This window comes from Somniosus microcephalus, chromosome 5 (assembly GCF_052327205.1).
Source record: "Somniosus microcephalus isolate GS21.2 chromosome 5, FLI_Smic_1.0, whole genome shotgun sequence".
In the NCBI taxonomy this organism is placed as follows: domain Eukaryota; kingdom Metazoa; phylum Chordata; class Chondrichthyes; order Squaliformes; family Somniosidae; genus Somniosus; species Somniosus microcephalus.
In genome coordinates this window covers 16,255,149-16,271,666 of record NC_140991.1, presented here as the reverse complement: position 1 = coordinate 16,271,666, position 16,518 = coordinate 16,255,149, and the positions used below count along the sequence as shown (strand labels likewise).

Below are 16,518 nucleotides of genomic sequence, written 5' to 3'. Positions count from 1 at the left end.
AGCTGCACTCATCCAGGCAAGTGGAGAGTATTCCATCACACTCCTGACTTGTGCCTTGTAGATGGTGAAAATGCTTTGGGGAGTCAGAAGGTGAGACACTTGCCGCAGACCTGTTCTTGTAACCACAGTATTTATGCGGCTGGTCCAGTTAAGTTTCTGGTCAATGGTGACCCCCAGGATGTTGATGGTGGGGGATTCGGCGATGGTAATGCCGTTGAATGTCAAGGGGCGGTGGTTAGACTCTCACTTGTTGGAGATAGTCATTGCCTGGCACTTTTGTGGCGCGAATGTTACTTGCCACTTATCAGCCCAAGCCTGAATGTCATCCAGGTCTTGCTGCATGCGGGCATGGACTGCTTCATTATCTGAGGAGTTGTGAATGGAACTGAACACTGTGCAATCATCAGCGAACATCCCCACTTCTGATCTTAATGATGGAGGGAAGGTCATTGATGAAGCAGCTGAAGATGGTTGGGCCTTGGACACTGCCCGGAGGGATTCCTGCAGCGATGTCCTGGGGTGGAGATGATTGACCTTCAACCACAACCATCTTCCTTTGCGCTAGGTATGACTCCAGCCAGTGGAGAGTTTCTCCCCCACCCCCCGCCCCGATTCCCATTGACTTCAATTTTACTAGGGCTCCTTGATGCCACACTCGGTCAAATGCTGCCTTGATGTCAAGGGTAGTCACTCTCACCTCACCCCTGGAATTCAGCTCCTTTGTCCATGTTTGGACCAAGGCTGTAATGAGGTCGGGAGCAGAGTGGTCTTGGCGGAACCCAAACTGAGCATCGGTGAGCAGGTTATCGGTGAATGAGTATCGCTTGATAGCACTGTTGATGACACCTTCCATCACTTTGCTGATGATTGAAAGTAGACTGATGGGGCGGTAATTGGCCGGATTTTTGTGGACAGGACATACCTGGGCAGCTTTCCACATTGTCAGGTAGATGCCAGAGTTGTAGATGTACTAGAACAGCTTGGCTAGAGGTGCGACCAGTTCTGGAGCACAAGTCTTCAGCATGATAGCTGGGATGTTGTCGGGGCCCACAGCCTTTGCTGTATCCAGTGCGCTGAGCTGTTTCTTGATATCACGTGGAGTGAATCGAATTGGTTGAAGACTGGCTTCTGCGATGGTAGGAACCTCAGGAGCAGGTTGATATGGATCACCCACTCGGCACTTCTGGCTGAAGATGGTTGCAAACGCTTCAGCCTTGGTCTTTTGCACTCACGTGCTGGGCTCCATCATCATTGAGGATGGGGATATTCATGGAGCCGCCTCCTCCCGTTAGTTGTTTAATAGTCCACCACCATTCACGACTGGATGTGGCAGGACTGCAGAGCTTTGATCTGACCCGTTGATTGTGGGATTGCTTAGCTCAGTCTATAGCATGCTGCTTCTGCTTTTTAACATGCATGTAGTCCTGTGTTGTAGCTTCCCCAGGTTGGCACCTCATTTTTAGGTATGCCTGGTGCTGCTCCTGGCATGCTCTTCTACACTCCTTATTGAACCAGGGTTGGTCCCCTGGCTTGATGGTAATGGTAGAGTGAGGGATATGCCAGGCCATGAGGTTACAGATTGTGGTGGAATACAATTCTGCTGCTGCTGATGGCCCACAGCGCCTCATGGATGCCCAGTTTTGAGCTGCTAGATCTGTTCTGAATCTATCCCATTTAGCACGATGGTAGTGCCACACAACACAATGGAGGGTGTCCTCAGTGTGAAGATGGGATTTCGTCTCCACAAGGACTGTGCAGTGGTCACTGCTACCAATGCTGTCATGGACAGATACATTTGCAACAGGTAGATTGGTGAGGACGAGGTCCCCTTGTGTTGGTGCTCACCACCTGCCGCAGGCCCAGTCTGGCAGCTATGTCCTTCATGACTTGGTCAGTAGTGGTGCTACCGAGCCACTCTTGGTGATGGACATTGAAGTCGCCCACCTGGAGTACATTCTGTGCCCATGCTTCCCTCAGTGATTCTTCCAAGTGGTGCTCAACATGGAGGAGTACTGATTCATCAGCTGAGGGAGGGCGATAGGTGGAGGTTTTCTTGCTGATGCTTGACCTGAAGCCTCGAGACTTCATGGGGTCCGGAGTCTGTATCCCAACTGTATACCACAGTGGTGCCACCTGTGGTGGGTCTGTCCTGCCAGGGATGGTGATGGAGGAATCTGGGACATTGGCTGAAAGGTATGATTCTGTGAGTATGACTATATCAGGCTGTTGCTTGACTCGTCTGTGGGACAGCTCTCCCAATTCTGGCACAAGTCCCCCGATGTTAGTGATGCGGACTTTGCATGGTCGATTGGTTGTCATGTACGAAGCCGGTGCCAAGGTCGATGCCAGGTGGTCCGTCCGGTTTTATTCTTATTCTTATTGTGTACAACTAACTGAGTGGCTTGCGAGGCCATTTCAGAGGGTCGTTAAGAGTGAACCACATTGCTGTGGGTCTGGAGTCACATATAGGCCAGACCACGGCAGATTTCCTTCCACATTAGTGGACCAGATGGGTTTTTAAATGACAATCCAATAGTTTCATGGTTACCATTACTGATACTAGCTTTTTAATTCCAGATTTATTTAATTAACTGAACTTAAATTCCCCAGCTGCCGTGGTGGGATTTGAACCCACGTCTCCGGATCATTAGTCCAGGCCACTGGATTACTAGCCCAGTGACATAACCACTAGGCTACCATTCGCAATAGTTATGTGAAGGTACAAATGGCTTCATTGACCCAGGCCGTGGGAGGTACAGGCATCAAAGGGCAATATCTAGCTCACCAGTGATTCCACAGCTTCAGTCAGATAGCCTGCAGTCACCCTCTTGACTCGGCTCACAAATGAAGAGAAGCACTTAGATGAGGTACTGCAAAATTGCTGGCAGCCAGGGATCCTTATGTGTTATTTGTTGTAGTCCAATAGGTACAGGTCTTAAAAAAAAAAAATCCAAAGTCTAGGGGAGCGTTGAAAGCAATCAGGATTTGCACGGAAAGACAACAGTGTCCAAGAAAGGTATTGGCTACACGGTCCATCCAAGACTTGAATACTGCCGCCACACCTGGGCAGGCTCTTCAGGCACCTCTTGCACTTATGGACAGGATGCAAAAGAAAAAAAGCTCGTCATCCCAACTCTTATCTCTAGCTAGCCTCTCTCTCTCTCTGCACTGTAACCTTCCTGGACACTTTCATTGATGCGTAATGTTCCTCTGAACTCTGCTCTCGTTCATTCTAAACTGCAAATACACCATTCTATATATTCTTCCTTCCTCCGGCATCAGTGTGTTAGAAACATAGAAGATAGGAGCAGGAGTAGGCCATTCGGCCCCTCGAGCCTGTTCCGCCATTCAATGAGATCATGGCTGATCATCCAAACTCAGTACCCTGTCCCTGCTTTCTCCCCATACCCCTTGATCCCTTTAGCCTTAAGAAATATATCTAACTCCTTCTTGAATATATTTAATGAACTGGCCTCAACTGCCTTGTGTGGTAGAGAATTCCACTGGTTCACCACTCTCTGGGTGAAGAAATTCCTCCTCATCTCTGTCCTAAATGGCTTACCCCTTATCCTTAGACTGTGACCCCTGGTTCCGGACTCCCCCGCCATCGGGAACATCCTTCCTGCATCTAGTCTGTCTAGTCCCGTTAGAATTTTATAAGTTTCGATGAGATCCCCTCTCATTCTTCTAAACTCAAGCGAATATAAGCCCAATCGACCCAATCTCTCCTCATACGTCATTCCTGCCATCCCAGGTATCAGCCTGGTGAATCTTCACTGCACTCCCTCCATGGCAAGAACGTCCTTCCTCAGATAAGGCGACCAAAACTGCACACAATACTCAGTGTGTTGCAATCAAGAGATACTGTACCTTCACAGTCTAATTTCCCCAGGACTCCAAAACTGTAGAGCTCCTTCCCACCCGTCCTCCCACAACCTGTAGGCTTTTAAACCATAACTTTGGCATTACCTGGTCATTGCTTCTTACGTTACCTCATCTTCGCTCCTATCTTTTCAACCTTAGTAGTGACTTGTACCTGACCCTTCAGTCAGGCTTTTCAATAGCTTAAAAAAAAAACCCCACAGGAATAAGACCGGTGAAGAAGGAATGTGGCGAAGGATGGAGCTGCCTGGTCAGATTAAGGATATCTGGTTTGATACTTTGGTATACAAATAATAATCTTGGCCTTGAGTTAAGCGGTTTTATTCAAATCAATAACTGTCAAGAGGAATTGGAGCAGTTTACTGCACCACTCCCAGGTCAATACATGGTACGCTGATGTCCATTACATGGGTGGTGGCACCAGACTCAAGAGACCATGCAAATACACTCACTGCAGCAAGATTCAAACACTATTCACAGAAAAGGGGGCAAGTCAATCCTCCAATTCTCTGAACTTCAAACATTCACTCAGCCTGAAGCCAACGGATGACCATGTTGACAAAATATCAAACCTGTACGTTCAGTTCCATTTGGCAGGCCAGCAACAATTTGTTTGGATACAGTCGCCTTCTAGAACAGGAAAAGGCCTTCCAATGGCCCACTTCAAGTTTCCCCATTTGTTGCATTTTCCTGACGTGGAACACCCCACAGGACATTCTGCAGTCGGGTGCGTGAAACACACACAATTGTCTAGCTAAGAGGTCAGTATTTGAACTCCTGAAAATTTAATGAAGAGGGCAGTGCGCGCTTTGCATGCGAACGCCACAACTCCAGGCTTTGTTCAAAGGATGACCGTACACACGTTGCTCAGTCAGCCGCAAGTGAAAATAAAATACAAAGCACGGTGGCATAGTGGTTAGCACTGTTGCCTCACAGCGCCAGGGACCCGGGTTCGAATCCGGCCTTGGGTGACTGTCTGTGTGGAGTTTGCACATTCTCCCCGTGTTTGCGTGGGTTTCCTCCGGGTGCTCCGGTTTCACACACACAGAATCACAGAAACCCCACAGTGCAGATAGAGGCCATTTTGGCCCATCGAGCCTGCACCGACACATATCCCACCCGATCCCCGTAACCCCTACACCAACACATATCCCACCCTATCCCCGTAACCCCACGTATTTAATCCCCCTAACACTAAGGGTCAATTTATCATAGCCAATCATCCTAACCCGCACATCTTTGGACTGTGGGAGGAAACCGGAGCACCCGGGAGGAAACCCACGCAAACACGGGGAGAATGTGCAAACTCCACACAGACAGTCACCCGAGGCCAGATTCGAACCCGGGTCCCTGGCGCTGTGAGGCACAGTGCTAACCACTATGCCACCGTGCTGCCCACAGTCCTCCCACAGTCCAAAGATGTGCGGGTTAGGTTGATTGGCCATGATAAAAATTGGCCCTTAGTGTTAGGGGGGATTAAATACGTGGGGTTACGGGGTTACAGGGATAGGGCTTGGGTGGGATGGCTGTCGGTGTAGGGGCCGGGTGCTAGGGTTTGGATGATCAGCCATGATCTCGTTGAATGGCGGAGCAGGCTCGAAGGGCCTACTCCTGCTCCTATCTTCTATGTTTCTATATACAGCAGAGCACGTTGCTCCGGTCACCTTGATAAAACAAAACAGAGGCACGCATTATTAGGACAACAGCAGGACAGAACATACTCCCTCCTGTTTCAGTTTAAAAAGTCCTTGAAAATTTGTAGACTGTGAAATACTGTAATGAGACGGAAGATACTCAACGCAGAGAGAGAGAGAACGAGATGGGAAATAGACTGCAGTCAAGGTAGCAGTAGGCCACTTCGGTGAAGTTTTTTTTTGAAAAGAGAAGGAACTTTTAATTAGCAATCTAATCTCGCGCAGTCTAATTAGTGGAATTACTGTTACACAAATTACAAAGCCAGCTGGGAGAAGAGGAGCTCGCACCTTATGGGATGTTCTAAAAGTAATATCTCAAAAACAGTCAAGTAATAACAAAAGTTCAGACATGTATTTCCTTAATCTATATAGCGGGACATTTAATTAGATACCACGTTTTCAGCACCAGCCTAGCATTAGACTCCAAGGGTTTTTAAGTAAAGAGTGATCTTTCTCGTGCCATGTTCAATTAAAAGAACTATACACCATAATTAAAAGAAACTGTAGCAATTTGAAGTCCACATCTTGCCTCAATAAACTGCTTAAAGAAAAACTACTGTAAGTAAAAGGTTTCAAAACAGAACAATTTCACTGACCCGACGTCTCCCTCACATCACCATCTTGCAACCCACATGACTAGACACATGGTTCTTATTTCAAGGAGTTTAAAGTACTACACAACCACTACAAAGATGCCCTTGGTGGAAACTGGGAGGCACAGTCAGTCAGCACTCTGTTCTTTGAGAAGAACTTGCATTCATATACAGTAATGCCCATGGCTCAGGTCCCAGAGCATGGGCATAAAGTGAACTATATTGTGCAGTTACGGTTATGTTTTGGTGACGGCCATTTTGCACACCAGGTCCCATAAACAGCAATCAGATGAAGCACCAGATAATCCGTTTTCTGGCAGTGGTGTTTGTCCGAGGCCTGTGTACCGAACTCTAATACTGCCATGGGGCTCCCCACCCCCATGACCACCGTCCCCACCCACCCACGATTTAACATCTCGTCTGGAAGAATGCACCTCCCAACAATGCAGCACTCCCGCAGTACCGCACTGCAGGCTTTGAACAGAGCTCAGGCTGATGGTATGGAAGTCCCTTTTCCAACAGCTCAAAACTGCGCCTAATTTGGCACAAATTGGCACTCTCACACGGAAGGGGCAATGAGGATGGAAATGCACACTGGCGGAACATATTCCCAACCTCAGAACAACTTGCATTTATAATGACCAGCACAAGAAACTATTGGGGTAAACTCAAAGGACACTTAAAGCTAGTTGCTCTACATCAGACCTGGGAATGCTTAATGCGGAGAGTGCTCAAGATGGAAAGAAAGGCTTGCATTTACATAGCGCCTTTTAAAAAAATTCATTGATGGGATGTGGGCGTCACTGGCTAGGCCTGCATTTAGTGCCCATCCCTAATTGCCCTTGAGAAGATAGTGGTGAGCCGCCGCCTTGAACCGCTGCAGTCCATATGGTGTAGGTACACCCACAATGCAGTTAGGAAGGGAGTTACAGGATTTTGGCCCAGCGACAGTGAAGGAACGGCGATACAGGTCCAAGTCAGGATGGTGTGTGGCTTGGAGGGGAACTTGTAGGTGGTGATGTTCCCATGCGTCTGCTGCCCTTGTCCTTCTCAATGGTAGAGGTCGCGGGTTTGGAAGGTGCTGTTGAAGGAGCTTTGGCAAGTTGCTGCAGTGCATCTTGTAGATGGTACACACTGCAGCCACAGTGCGCTGGTGGTGGAGGGAGTGAATGTTGAAGGTGGTGGATGGAGTGCCAATCAAGCAGGCTGCTTTATCCTGAATGGTGTCGAGCTTCTTGAGTGTTGTTGGAGCTGCACTCATCCAGGCAAGTGGAGAGTATTCCATCACACTCCTGACTTGTGCCTTGTAGATGGTGAAAAGGCTTTGGGGAGTCAGGAGGTGAGACACTCGCCACAGAATACCCAGCCTCTGACCTGCTCTTGTAGCCACAGTATTTATATGGCTGGTCCAGTTCAGTCTCTGATCAATGGTAACCCCTCAGGATGTTGATAGTGGGGGATTCAGCGATGGTAATGCCATTGAATGTCAACGGGAGATGGTTAGAGTCTTGCTTGTTGGAGATGGTCATTGCCTGGCACTTGTGTGGTGCGAATGTTACTTGCCACTTGTCAGCCTTTCACAACCTCAGTGCTGCACTGTAGTGTCAGCCTAGATTACGTGCACAAGTTCAAGTGGGACACGGACCCACAACCTCTGAGCCACGGCTGACACCTTCTTTCTCCCCCCTTCCCCCACCCTGATAACATTCCTCAATCTTCAGTTTAAAAAAAAGACAAAACGGAAAAAAGAAAATCAAAACCAATGAATGCTAAATATTGAATCAGAGACATTTGCAGTGCACTTCACAATTCATAGAGAAGTACATTTATCAATGGAGGTACAATTCTAGGAGCGAAGATGTGGGTAAGGCCATAAGCAGGGTGCTCCTGCCACAATCCACCTAAAACATGACCAGTAATATTTAGTGTAGAAGCTTCTTTTGATATATTTTCAAGCAATTTGGATCATAAAACGTTTAGCTCCTTAACTGGAGAAATCCACCGTAATGTCATTTCAATGAGCTTTGTCCACATTCTCTTATAGTCTTCCTTCTTAAAATACTTATCCAATTCTCTTTTAAATGATGTTATATCTCTATCTCAAAACCCACTTATTAAAAAATTCTAATCTCTCTCTACGAAAATCACCAAGCGATAATCCTAATTTGAAGCCCCAGTGTTATTGATTCACCATCCAATCTTTATTGATACTCTCAAAATTTTCGTATTATATGCCCGCTTGTTAACCTTGTATGTTCCAGCAAATAAATCACCAAATTTGAGTGTGTTTCTTCATAACTGTACCCTCTCATTCCTGTATCGTTCTCGTGACGCTTTGCTGCATCCTTTTCATGGCTCAAACATCCTTCCTATAATGGGTGCCCAGAACTATACAGAATACTCGAACTGAGTGCGACTGCCATGGCTCAGTGGTGGCCCTCTCGCATCCGAATCCGAAGGTTGTGGGTTCAAGTCCCACTCCAGAGCCTCGAGTACATAATCTAGGCTGACATCGAGAGAGAGTGCTGCACTATCGGAGGTGCCACCTTTATGGACGCGACGTTAAATCGAATCCCCCCCCCCCTCAGGTGGATGTAAAAGATCCCATGACATTATTCGATGAGGAGCAGGGGCGTTCTCCCCGGTGTGCTGGCCAGTATTTATCCCTCAACCAACATCACCAGAAAACAGATTACCTGGTCATTACCTCATTGCTGTTTGTGGGAGCTTGCAGTGTGCAAATTGGTTGCCGTGTTACCTACATTACTACACTTCAGAAGTATTTAATTGGCTGTAAAGCACTTCGGGACGTCCTGAAGTTGTGAAAGGTGCTATATAAATGCAAGTTATTTCTTTTTTCTTGACCATCTTGTACAAATTCTACATAATATCTTTGCTTTTATATTCAAAACCCATAAGTATAAAACCCAGAATCCCATTTACCTCTTTTATGGCATTTTCTACCTGCAATGTACTGGAGGTCTGATGAAGGGCAGCACGGTGGCATAGTGGTTAGCACTGTTGCCTCACAGCGCCAGGGACCCGGGTTCGAATCCGGCCTCGGGTGACTGTCTGTGTGGAGTTTGCACATTCTCCCCGTGTTTGCGTGGGTTTCCTCCGGGTGCTCCGGTTTCCTCCCACAGTCCAAAGATGTGCGGGTTAGGTTGATTGGCTATGATAAATTGACCCTTAGTGTTAGGGGGATTAAATACGTGGGGTTACGGGGATAGGGTGGGATATGTGTTGGTGTAGGCGTTACGGGGATCAGGTGGGATATGTGTCGGTGCAGGCTCGATGGGCCGAAATGGCCTCTATCTGCACTGTGGGGTTTCTGTGATTTCTGTGACCTGAAGCATAAACTGAACTTTCCTTCTACCTATGCTTTGTATTCCCAGTACTTTTTCTGGTTTTACACAAGGCTGAATTTTAACAGCCAACAACGGATGAGTTGGGCTCAGGACAGATGTTCAAATTTTAAACAGCTGAACGCCGATCCCAACTGGCCTCCAACCCACCCACTTCCAGGTTTAACGGAGGCGGGACAAGGGGCGGGCAGGCAGGCAACCCGCTCCCAGGTTGGCAATTTAAATATTTTAATGAGACTGGCACCCTCTGATTTAACCTGCTTTGCAGGTCTTACAGGGGGCGCCTGGGTTTCCCAGGCATTGGGAAACCCGGCAGCTGAAGGGAGGCGATGACAGCTTCAAAGCAAGTGCCTTTACAGCACTGCTTGCGGGCCAGAAGGCGTGCTTCCCCCCCGCCCTCTCTCCCAGCCCCCAAGCTCTCACCATACTAAAACCCCCGAGACCAGACCCTCCTACAGGGATTGGACCCCCTCCCAGGATCCCCCCACCCGAGGTCGGGGATCCGACCCACCCGCCCAAGGTCGGTAATCGGACCCCACCCGCCCCCACAACCCACCGGGGGTGGGGGGGGGGGGGGGGGGGGATCAGACCTACTTGCTCCTGCGGTCTGCTCCGGAGTCCTCCCCGCCCGAATGGAAGCCAAGCCTGTCAATCAGGCTGAATTCCGGGCGCGGAACCAGTCAATGACAGAAGACGAACGCTGTGGAGTTAAAACTCCACAGCATGTGGGGAAACTTCCCATCCGAAACTCTGCGTCCCCCGCCGACATAACCTGCCCGTTAATATCCAGGCAATAGTTTCAACTGGAAACAATGGCAGTGCAAATACAAATGTCATTCTGCTCTTTGAAAGGTGCATTTTTACAGCCCTGTAGCATTCCTGTTATTTATCAATGGGAGCCAGTACCAGGACAGACAAGAATTGTCTTACCAACACCCACCTTTAGAAATTTGCAGAGACTATACTGAACAAAGGACACTCGCACTGAAAGCTGAGTATTTTGTTCTCAAAAGGCTCTACTCTCATCACATTAATTACGCTGAAAAAATGTAGTTAATTATAATTTTAAAAAGAAGAACCATTCACCATTGCTGTTAAACAATCATATAAACTGGGCACACGAACCACAGAATTCTCCCAAATAATCCACTGTAAGTGATTTGTTCAGTGCACTTGCTGTAATGAGGTCAGAATCTCCCAGTATTCAAAATGAACATGCAAGAGTGCAGCACTGAAGGCACACAAAAAAAAAGCTACACAAGACAAACAGGACAGAGATTCAGATTATGGTAGTAAATCACCCGCGAATTACAATCCACTATGATTGAAGGCAACACAGAGAGCGCTTCACAACTTGCATTACATGTGACCTGGATGTCTGGCGCATCGGCAAGTCGTGAGAAAAGATTATTTTATCATTCCTCTACCAGTGTAAGGGCCCTGCGCAAAAACCCAACTCAGTTCTCGGCACGAGGGAGCCCACATTACAAGCACGCTATAACTGTACACAATTTAATCATCTATTTCAGAGAAGTCACTGCTTTACCAAGTGGAATAATTCACTCTTGCACAAGAAAAGGTGACCAGAGGTTGAGGTACAGTGGGCTATTTCATTTAGACCTGCTGGGCAAAAGCATGGCAGATGCAATATAACGTGGATAAATGTGAGGTTATCCACTTTGGTGGCAAAAACAGGAAGGCAGATTATCATCTGAATGGCAATAGATTGGGAGAAGGGGAAGTGCAACGAGACCTGGGTGCCCTTGTGCACCAGTCGCTGAAGGTAAACATGCAGGTGCAGCAGGCGGTTAAGAAGGCAAATGGTATGTTGGCCTTCGTGGCGAGAGGGTTTGAGTACAGGAACAAGGATGTCTTGCTGCAGTTGTACAGGGCCTTGGCGAGACCACATCTTAAGTATTGTGTGCAGTTTTGGTCGCCTTATCTGAGGATATTCTTGCCATGGAGAGAATGCAGCGAAGATTCACCAGACTGATACCTGGGATGGCAGGAATGATGTATGAGGAGAGATTGGGTCGATTGGGCTTATACTCGCTGGAGTTCAGAAGAATGGGAGGGAATCTCATTGAAACTTATAAAATTCTAACAGGACTAGACAGACTAGATGCAGGAAGGATGTTCCCGATGGCGGGGAGTCCAGAGCCAGGGGTCACAGTCTAAGGATAAGGGGTAGGCCATTTAAAACAGAAATGAGGAGGAATTTCTTCACCCAGAGAGTGGTAAACCTGTGGAATTCTCTACCACAGAAGGCAGTAGAGGCCAATTCATTAAATATATTCAAGAAGGAGTTAGATATATTTCTTAAGGCTAAAGGGATCAAGGGATATGGGGAGAAGGCAGGGACAGGGTACTGAATTTGGATGATCAGCCATGATCTCATTAAATGGCGGAACAGGCTCGAGGGGCCGAATGGCCTACGCCTGCTCCTATCTTCTATGTTTCTAACAGTCTTGCACCAGAGACTTATCCCCCGAGCCTTCAGAGAAATGCTTTCTCCACTGGTTATATCGGACACAAGAGCATTTGATCCTGACCCACAGATGTGAGAAAAGTCAACAGGTGCTCCTTCGCCCAGTAAACGCATCAGAATTCAAATCCCTTTTTTGAAGTGATAGCTTTAAAAGCAAATGGCATTTAAATAAATTGAAGAGCAGCACTGGTGGGAGACGAGGAGCAGGTCAGCCATCTTGCCAGTGATGCTTCACAGCACAGGCCAAAACGAAGATACTATCAGGGTGAAGAAGACAGCAAGAGAGAGTCTTACAAACAAGGCACAGTGTGTATTAAATATTCAGTATTTTGCCAACATTTAAAAGTCCCTCTTGCAAGGATAGTGGCAGATTTTATTTTTACTACATTAAAGAATTAACCACTGAAAAATTTAAAATTCATAAGCCTACTTATGAGTTAGCGTCACTACAATATGTACGGACATCGGGTGAAATAGATTCGTGTTTAGTTGTGAGGCTCTTTAAAGTCAAACACCCCAAAATTACTGAAATACTCCACATGAAGAATGCTCAGAGTACCAGAGAACAGAACCTTCAGAAAAGGAGAACATTTCTGAAAATTAAGAAGCTTAAAAGTAAAGGTAAGATATTTTTCATTTTTATTAGGTCTTAAACCAAGCAGAAATTTCGACATCTCTTTAATACACACACTTGAACTCAATTCTAAGGTACAGTCAGAGAATTGGCACGCTGGAACTTTATGCACTAGTCATACACTATCTGGACTCAAAACTTACTATCATTGCACAGATGGTTTGGGGGGGAAATCAAAAATTACATCCCATTTCAAAACTCCTGCACTAAACAGCCTCAGTTGGAAACACTCACCTCTCGAGGCAGAACATTCTGGGTTCATGCCCTAGTCCAGACTACAGCAATGTTTAGTGCGATGCGGAGAGAGTGGGGCATTATCAGAAGGGTTATCTTTTAGGCCCTGTACACCGGTTCAGGTGGTCCCGAAGGATCCCATGGTACTACCTGAAGAGCAAGGTGTTCTCCCTGTCCCGGCCAATAGTCTTCCCTCAGCCAGCACCACTACAAACACATCAGCCGGTCATTCATCTCATTACTGTTGTGAACAGCGAATCCATGCCTGCCTACATAACAACAGTCACAGCACTTTGGGATATCAGGGAGACAGAGTGAGCCACTATATCAATGCAAATTCATAAATGCAATATTTCCCTTTCTTTTGACATTGGGCAGATCACAAAATGGGTACGCCAGCAGTAAGCAGACGAGAGTTTTATGTGCAAAGCTGTCTGATTGCAATTGTAACATATATGCTTAAAACATACACAAGACATTAACCACGTGAAATGAATTAAAACACAGAAAGTACTCCCATCCAGCGAGAATAAACTGGATTTAAAACAAAACGCATGCCATGAAAAGGTACAATTAGAACCATCAATCACCGTGAACAAACAGACTTGCTCATCAGAGTTTAACTATAAATACTATGTAAAGTAATATATTTTAGATATGAAATACACCATGAATGGAGCAGAGGGACCTCGGTGTGTAAATACACAGGTCATTAATGGTGGCAGCACAAGTATGTATACAAGGCCATAAAAAGGCAAAAATTAACCCTTGGTTGTGTGTCTGGAGGAATAGAATACAAAAGCATGTTGGTAATGTTGAACTGAGGCTGCAGCTGGAGCATTTTCTACCATTTTAGGCACCACATTGTAGGAAAGGAATACAAGTTTTGTAAAAGGTGCAGTGTAGATTGACTAGGATCTTGCCAGAGCGGAGGGGTTACAGCAATGGAGACTTGAGGAATTAGGGCTTTCTCTCCCCTCCAACACTAGATCTGAAAAGGTTTAAAAGGCAAACCCGATAGAAGTCTTCAAGATTATGAAGGCTTAGGATCAGCTAAATTGTGATAGATTGTATGCACCGATCAGTGTCCTGGTAACCAAAGGGCACAAATTGAAGACAATCACAAACAGAATTGAAAAGGATGGAAAAAAATCTTTTCACCGGTGGTTAGAATGTGCAATTCTCTGAGGGAGTGAAGAGATTGGATTATGGAGGAGTGATTATGTAAATTGATCATTTTCCCATTGGAAAAGAGAAGGTTGAGGGGTGATACAATTGCTGTCTCTAGGATTCTGAAAAGCTCAGATAATGTAGACAATGAAAGGCTGTTTCAGCTTGTCCAGAACACGAGTACAAGAGGACACAGCCTACACTTGAAGGGGGAGAAATTCAAAACTAATCTACAGGAACATTATTTCAGTGAGCAAGTAGTCAATCTATGGAACAGGCTCCCTCGAGAAACAGTATTGAATCATTCAAATGCAAATTAGATATACTTCTTTCATTTTGGGATACAGTTCAGGAGTAATTTGAGACATGACACGGCGAGCACAGCGTGCTTGGGAGGAACAGGTAACTATGGCTCCCAAAGCTCTCCACCACTGGGGGTGTTCCTCGCCTCATGTCTGGGTCTGTTGGGAGACGAATAGATAGGGGAGATTGATTGCCGCAGTAAGTCAAGGACTCCATTATCGTTGTACCAGATGGCAGAAGGCGAATTTGATGTACCTTGGTTCCTTTATCATTGAGCGATTCCAATGCCACAAACCATTGCTCAAGCAGGTTCCATTCATTTATTTTAAAAGGGAGTTGAAAGAGGATTATTTAAGGAGGATTATACTTGGTAGCTCAAGTGGAGGAAATCCCACGGGCACGGGCTTGATGGGTGAAATGGCCTCTTTCTACACTGTGCAATTTCTGTGGAACCAGGAGCAGCAAGGATGGGGAGACAGAGCCCCTGGCGCATGCGCACACCATTGCACCTGTTAGAGCGCTGCGCAGGCGCAGTAAGCCGCGGAGCGCAGGAGGCGCACTATTTGGCAGGGCCGCGCCTGCGCACTGGGTTGCCCCCACGGTCAAACGGGCAGACGGCTGGAGCTCACTATTGAGCAGCGGGACACTGACTCCAAGCATCACCGGCATCCGAGCTGAGGCAGCCGGTCCTCCCCCGCTTCACCAAACCCCTTCCCCACAGCATTCACCAAGCGGCAAGCTCACCAGCCGCAAAAAATAGAAAAAATACCAGTTAACATCGCCTGAGGGGGAAAAGTCAGTCAGAAAACACACACACACAAAAAAATAATAAAATCACTTCACGGGGGGGGGGAGAAGCAAAATAAAATTATATATCCAAATTTTTTTTTAAATGTAGGATTTTCTATTTTTATTTAAAATTAACCGACCTCTCTGCCATCTTCGCCTCAGCGAGTGTAAGGTTCAGCGACAGCAAGCAGCGGATCCATCCGAAGCGCCCGCCTCAGCCACCGGCTCGAGCATCATTAATATTGGAGCCGCGTTTACTCTCCGTCCCTACAACAACCTGACGTCAGCGCGCCGCGCAGCGCAGCGGCCCGCCTGACGTCAACACGTACGTTGCGCCCCCTCCCCAACGCATTCTGGGAATCGTAGTCTTTGGCTGGTATCCCTGGCTGGTAGCCAAGATAACAACAGAAAACGCTCAGCAGGCCAGGCAGCATCCGTGGAGCGCGAGACAGAGTTAACGTTTCAGGTCTGGGACCCTTCATCAGAACTGGAAAAAGCTGGAGATGTAACAGATTAATCTCATAGCATTAATATAATAGCAGGTGCAGAGACAGGGGGGGAGGGGAGGAAGGAATTGAAAGAACATACTGTGCTTATGTAAGAGGCAGGAAAGATAAAATGTTGCAAATGGGAATGGCAAAATCATGAAAAATGGGAGCAGGGATTATTATCTGAAATTGTTGAACTTGACGTTGTAAAGTGTCTAATCGAAAGATGTTGTGCTGTTCCTCGAGCTTACGTTAAGCTACTTTGGAACAATGTAATAGGCCGAGGACAGAGAGGTCAGAGTGGGAGTGAAGCGGAGAATTAAAGTGACAGGCGACCGGAAGCTCAGGGTCACCCTTACGGACTGAATGGCGGTGTTCCGCAAAGCGGTCGCCCAATCTGCGTTTGGTCTCCCCAATGTAGAGGACACCGCATCGTGAGCTGTGAATACAGTATATTAAATTGCTGGTATCCAAGGCCTGGATCCGGGAGCACTCCAGACATAGCACAGGAGGAGGCCATTCCATCTAGACACAAAAGGCGTCAAGGGGTACGGGAATATGGTATTAGCCATGATCATACTGAATGGTGGAGCAGGCTCAAAGGGCCGAATGGCCTATTCCTGCTCCTAATTTTCTATGTTTCTATGTTTCCATTCTGCCCATTGAGTCTGTGCCGGCTCTCACTGGCGCGATCCAGTCAGTCCCGTTCCCCCACTCTATACCTGTAGCCCTGCAAGTTTATTTCCCTCGAGTGCCTATCCAGTCTCCCCTTGAAAACATTGAGTGTCTCCGCTTCCACCACTTCCGTCAGCAGCGAGTTCCAGGTCCTCACCACTCGCTGCGTAAAAAAGTTTTTCCTTACATCCCCCCTGTATCTC

The 16,518-nt window shown here is 47.0% G+C and overlaps 1 protein-coding gene across 2 annotated transcripts in view; it reads right to left on the bottom strand.

The window, feature by feature from the left end:
* Window positions 1-15,399, bottom strand: part of arhgap39 (Rho GTPase activating protein 39) — a 549,348-nt gene extending 533,949 nt beyond the window's left edge. For both annotated transcript variants that reach the window (XM_085987363.1, XM_085987364.1), the window contains exon 1: window positions 15,293-15,399. In XM_085987363.1, coding sequence (XP_085843489.1) covers window positions 15,293-15,303 — 11 coding nt within the window. In that variant the 5' untranslated portion in view covers window positions 15,304-15,399. The remainder of the gene's footprint in view (window positions 1-15,292) is intronic.
* Between the last annotated feature and the right edge of the window lie 1,119 nt (window positions 15,400-16,518).